Below are 6000 nucleotides of genomic sequence, written 5' to 3' on the forward strand. Positions count from 1 at the left end.
ACTAAAAGGATGCTTTAACCACTTAACCTATAATGTATATACAAGAGGCCTGTGTTATCGTTCAAGCTGCTGTGCGAGACATTAACTGGATCAGCATTATGTATTGTTCTAATGTTTCGATGAAACCTTTGAATTTTGTGAACTTTTGTGCTTGATAAACTTGGTTTACCAAGCCTACAGTTTTCAAATCATTTCTATCTAACATGCCTCAATATGGAATTATACATTAATCAAATCTGACCATGGGAAACCAGTGATTGAAGGCATGAATGACAAGGACGGCCTGGGGGTTTGATGACATGTGGTGAGACAATCCACAGATATCCGTTTATTATGACAAAATGAAGTTATGAAACATATTTTAACCAAACACATTTCATCTGTAATAATTGGAATTTGGAAAAGACAACATTTATTTTATTTCATCTGATACATAACTGATGCTGATGTAATACTGGCAAATACACAGGGCATCAATTATTTAGTCCACATATTTGGAAGTTCAGAATAAACAGGTAATAATTCCAAGTGTTTGTTCATAATCTTAAGAACCAATTCTCCTATGTAAGATAGCTAATGAATAAACGCTTCATGGGAAACTCCATTTGTTGCTTGCATAAGCTGTATTAGTTAGAGGTGAGGTGAAACTGGGTTTAACGTCGTGCTTGAGAATATTTCTCATATTAACACAAATAGGTCTACTCATACAAACATTGATTTATTAATTCTAATAAGTATATTTTGAGTACAAAACCAAATATTAAGACTCAAAATGCATCTACGGTAATTAGCTTTCACATATTTTATTGTATTTACCCCAAAAATATTATTCATGTATTTTCATTACAATAATATATGTTGAGAATATATATGATGACGTGCATGCGTGTGTATGTGTATGTGCGGCTGCTTGTACTAGCCCAGACTTAAGCTGGTTTGATAGTGCTAGCCCACTGGGATACCACGCCACAGTCAAGCATGAATACCCCACTCAGACACATTATACTGACTCCGAGCTGACCAGTCCTTGTTGTACCCATTAATGCTGAGCGCCAGGCTGGGACCAACAAGTACCATATTTTAACGTCTTTTGGTATGACGCTGTCGGGGATCGAACCCACGACCTTCCTCTCTCCGGGCAGACGCTCTAACCACTACACCACGGAGGCGGTCTGTATTAGTTAGAATACATAATCCCTTAGATATCAATATGTATGAATCAAACTCTAACATAGAGTTACTAGTTCTAGGCATACACAAAACACTTTATTTGGACCTTCTTGGCTGTTCTGTTTTTGCACCAATGCATAATTTATGTGCAAAGTTTACTGGATATATTATATGGAAGATACAAGTATTATAATGAATTTTACAGGATTTTGTATTATCAAAGCTCAAATATTTTTGTTCTAGATATATACAACACAAAGATAAGTTACAGACATCTGATTATTTCATATCAGTATAGTTGATCATATGCATAAAACAATTATGCACATGGGATATTATAGAATCAAATCCGTAACAATTTTTTAGTACATTCCAAGTTTTTGTTTGCTCCAGGTATATTACAGTCTGTAGTTGATCAGGTCTGGATCAGACAATCCATTGGTGGATATTGTGAGTCACAATCCATGGTGTCAGGGTGGCACGACCCACACTCAATCAAGTACCTCAGTCATAACAGCCAAGAAATTGGTATTGTTCATAGACAATTATTATGTTAACTGTCTGCACCACTAATGTTGAGACAATGGAGACTAATGAACATAATATACCATATGAGAATTATAGCTTTCCACACACTGAAATCTCTGAGCAGATTTCATTTCAAAAGCGGTTAGGACAGACCAATTTTATTTCTTGTTTTACGGATCCGCTTGTCATATTTTTTCAAGAATAATAATAAAAAAAAAATTCATTTTCCGTGCTCAAAACATAAATCCTAATGTTTTTATTAGCCAAAACTGTAAACTTACAAGAAATTTTTTAGATGGTTTTTGCCCCATATACACTTCATAAATTGCCAAAAGTAAAATACTTTGAGTATTTAGAAGGAATATTACTTTGACTGGTGGTTTTATTTTTATTTTTCCCTCCTGCCTTTCGGTTTTGTGAGGACAAAATCCGTAAAATAAGAAATAAAATTGGTCTGGTCTTACCTGTAATTTTAAGATTCAGAGAGACAAGGTATAATATGACTATCAGTGACAGATCCAGTACAGACACATTAAGTGCACATCCATTCTTCAGCCACTTTACATGTTAAATGAACCCCTCAATTGAGTGCCTGTGTGAGTTCATGACTTTGTCTAATGTGCAGCTGCATGCACTCTTTAAAAATCCTGGATTCCTACTCTTCCACTTGTTGACTAGTTGTCCTGTGTTCTGGTAGTGTAAAGAGACTCTCCTGTATCAGATCTACAAAGTTCATCTACCCACCAATACCTCCTACTGCTCCAGGCAATATCAATTATCAGTAACTTCATTTAATGTTTTCAAGTTAACGAATGAACATAAGCCTTTTATCTGTGTGGCAGGCTTGAGGCATGTATCTTATCAAAGGTTATCTTCACAAGTGACCTTTGCGGAAAAGGAAGATACCGAATACGACACCTCTTTCTGAGGAACTTAATCTGCCAAATGATAGGAACGTCAACTTACCTCACGGATTCCAGAGTCTCCTTTAAGAGTGATCTTCCGTTGATATCAATTATTTCGTCATTTATCTTAATTCGACCGTCAGCGTACGCCAAACTTCCAGCTTTAATTAATACAACCCGGAATGCCGATGTTTGGGTGGAGCTAGCGTTAGGCGCCACAACACCATTGCTAGACCTATAACTTTCATTCCCACTATCGCTGGCAGTTCTTGGACGAGCAAAAACAATGGGTACACTGTCGATAACGATGCCCAATTCCTTGCCCCTTGGCTGGTAGAATTCTACACAGAAAATCTGATCCTTACGCGGGGGTTTAGTAGGAGGGGGTGATTTGGAGAGTTCTTTATTTCGGGATTCCGACATAAACGTCGCGATTCTTCTGTCCCTGGGTAAATCCATATCATCATCTGTCTCCACCTGAGATGTGGATGCTGCACGTGCCGGGAGGGTCCCTTTTCCAAAATCATACTGAGACTTACCACCCCGACGGTTCTTTAAACTGCCCCTTCTTCCGGTGGAATTTGGGGGAAAGATTCGACTGAAATATGACTTCAAGGTATCCATATCTTTGCCGCTGACACAAGTTATTTCACCCGATAGCACTTTTCTGCGTCGCCGCTTTCTCCTAAATTGCGGCACCACATGCCAGGTTGGTCACAAGAAACTTAATCCCACTTTTTTTCCAGTTGGAGAATATGCTTGAGAATGCCACACACAAGAAGCCGTTTGGCCTATTTAACACAAGGCATCACCTGGTTCCTCCACGAACACCGGTTTCATGACATTAGCTGCGACCGACTAAAACATTTCTGGGAAAGACTTCTTTGGCGACATGTTCCATTCATTTTACGTTCCAACAATCCTATACACGCAACAAGTTAGGCGCGTTCCCGTCAAAATCGAGTTCATCAGTAATTACTTCACTACCAGAGTAAGTCCACACACCACTAGCTCCGACAGCAACTCAGGAAATAATAGCGATTGTCCAAGTCAATTGGGTTCAATTATCATCAAACAGTTTACTCACATCGCTCTTCCCTTCTTAACATGGAACTGCACTTGTTGCAACTGTCCAACTGGTGTCGTCTGCCTCGGGGAATTGTCATAGTCGAAGCGAGCCCACTGTGATATTAATCCGTAGCAGACGTGGACTGTGACAGGCGATGGATCTTTCCTTCGTGTGACAGAAAATTCAAAACAGCGTTCTTCCTCAAGTATTCTGTTACAGGTATGTACTATCGATCTTCACAAGCTCATTACCCGTCTGCTTGGTGAAGGCGTTCGTTGCCCCACGTGCTACTGTTGATGTAACTCGCTCGCAGTAGCAGACGAATTATTCTCCCGAACAGTCACATGGCCAGGTTGCCTGAAGTCGACAGTTATACACATATAAATTAGGTCACATGCCTCAGTGGCCCGTGAGAAAAACGACGGGTGATTGTTATATATACATTTTGAGGTCACAACAGCTGATGTAGATTCATAAGTCCTTTATCGAGCAGTTTCCACGCGTATGTGATACTAAACCATCCAGGCGCTAACATCCAATGCAGTTCAGCCAAGGGTGCTCTGATTGGATAATTACCTCCTGGTCTGGCCAATCAAAATGGGTAACTTGTTTTCTCACCCCAAGCGCTGGACATATGGAATCAATGTGTCCCCAGAAAACTTCAATTCGGAGCAGAGTTGAGAAAATGGCGGTATGTGTAGTTTTTATGCAGAAATTTAAGATAAGAAGTATATGTGGTGTACCCTGTACAGAGCTGCAGCTGAATGGGATTTGAAAGAAAGGTTGGAATCGTGAAAATGTCAGCTCTTGCTTCTCGAACGTGTGTGGAAACGATATTCTTGAAACAGGATCTTTGGCCATCAGGAGACAAGTACTCAACAGCCCAGCTGTTGGAGGAAGGCTTAACAGATCATTGGGCCTCGGCCCGTTGTGGAAAGGCTCGCGTGTACAGCATCGTGTGGGGCTCCTGTCGTGTGGGATGGGTCTCCCAGCAGCACTTTGTATTGTGTTATATATTACAGCCTGGATCATCATAAACGATGAGTCTTTACAGACATTTAGAAGTTAGATATTGATAGGAACAGAAACTTTTTTGAAGCAGCTCTTCATATTATACACACGCAACGTTTCAGTGCCACTTCTGAAGGGGCAAGAAGTAGCCATGAAACTTTGTGACTTCACCTGATGACACGGCAAGAAGTAGCCCTGTATCGAACAAATGCCGTTTTGTATTAACTGCTAAACTTTTCAACTTTGTGGTAAGTAAATAAGGTCTCGATCATACAAGTGACTGATACTATGAGCAACATTTGACGTCATTGTTGCACTTTGACTCACTTTCTTCTATGATCATCCGATCCAGTTGGTCGCATCCTACGACCAGCACGCGTGTGTGTGTGTGTGTGTGTGTGTGTGTGTGTGTGTGGAGCGAGTTGGGGTAAATGTAGAAGAGTGAAAGTGCTGCATTGGTTTTATTCCTGTTATGACTACGCCAATGATGGACACAAAACCACATGTGGAATGTAAATGTGTCAGGTGAATGTTGCTGTGATGTAGATAGTTATGGTTACCACTACGGGGGAAACACACGAGTGCGGATCTGAAGGTTCCAAGAAGCGATCTGACTGCTGCGACTATCCCGCATATGGAGCTACGTCATTCGTAGCGTTAATATGGCTTTGGGGACATACCAAATGACCAATAACCAGGGCGAATCTGGGCCATCTTCATATTGCGTGTGGGTATGTGTGCGTGCGTGCGTCCGTAATCGCAGTTTCGGCTGGCGGGGGTTCTTTTGGTCCTCTTCCCCTCATGTTAACCTACTAGCTAGCTACCAACAGACATTAGTTATTTGGACCCAAGAGGTACCTTGCGTATATTACAAGCAACAGAATAAAATACCAGTTGACCAATCAGACACCAAAAGTACAAATCATTCTTTCCGTCAAGAATGTTTGAGTTCGAGAATGTGAAACATAAATATGTTGTAAAATAATGAAACAGATTGTCTAAAAACTGACTTTAGTCTGCAGGGATGTCGTTGCTGAAGTCGACTCTGACATCCGTTCATATCCCTGGTGTGCAAAACGTGTTGCTGGACGGAAACATTTGGAGATTTAAACACGTGTGTCTACGAAACACGACCCGTTCACGACAAATGCAATACCCATTGTTTTTTTCTGTATCTTTTACTCAAAATTTGAAAAAGATTGCCGTGTACTGTCTTTTTCCCCATCAGGGTTGTGAAAATGCCTGATGAGGCACAGAGATTGGGGTCAGTCGGGAAACCTGCCCCCGACACATGAATGACTTTTGATCAGATAATGT

At 40.6% G+C, this 6000-nt stretch overlaps 1 protein-coding gene across 1 annotated transcript in view; it reads right to left on the bottom strand.

The window, feature by feature from the left end:
* Positions 1 to 4184, bottom strand: part of LOC124282505 — a 96924-nt gene extending 92740 nt beyond the window's left edge. Inside the window, 1 exon segment of the mRNA XM_046718515.1 lies at positions 2665 to 4184. Within this exon segment, the coding sequence (XP_046574471.1) occupies positions 2665 to 3227 (563 nt within the window). The 5' untranslated portion in view covers positions 3228 to 4184.
* Positions 4185 to 6000: the final 1816 nt, after the last annotated feature.

The sequence above is a fragment of the Haliotis rubra genome, unplaced genomic scaffold (assembly GCF_003918875.1).
Source record: "Haliotis rubra isolate DU_JTF1 unplaced genomic scaffold, ASM391887v1 Scf3, whole genome shotgun sequence".
Lineage (NCBI taxonomy): Eukaryota > Metazoa > Mollusca > Gastropoda > Lepetellida > Haliotidae > Haliotis > Haliotis rubra.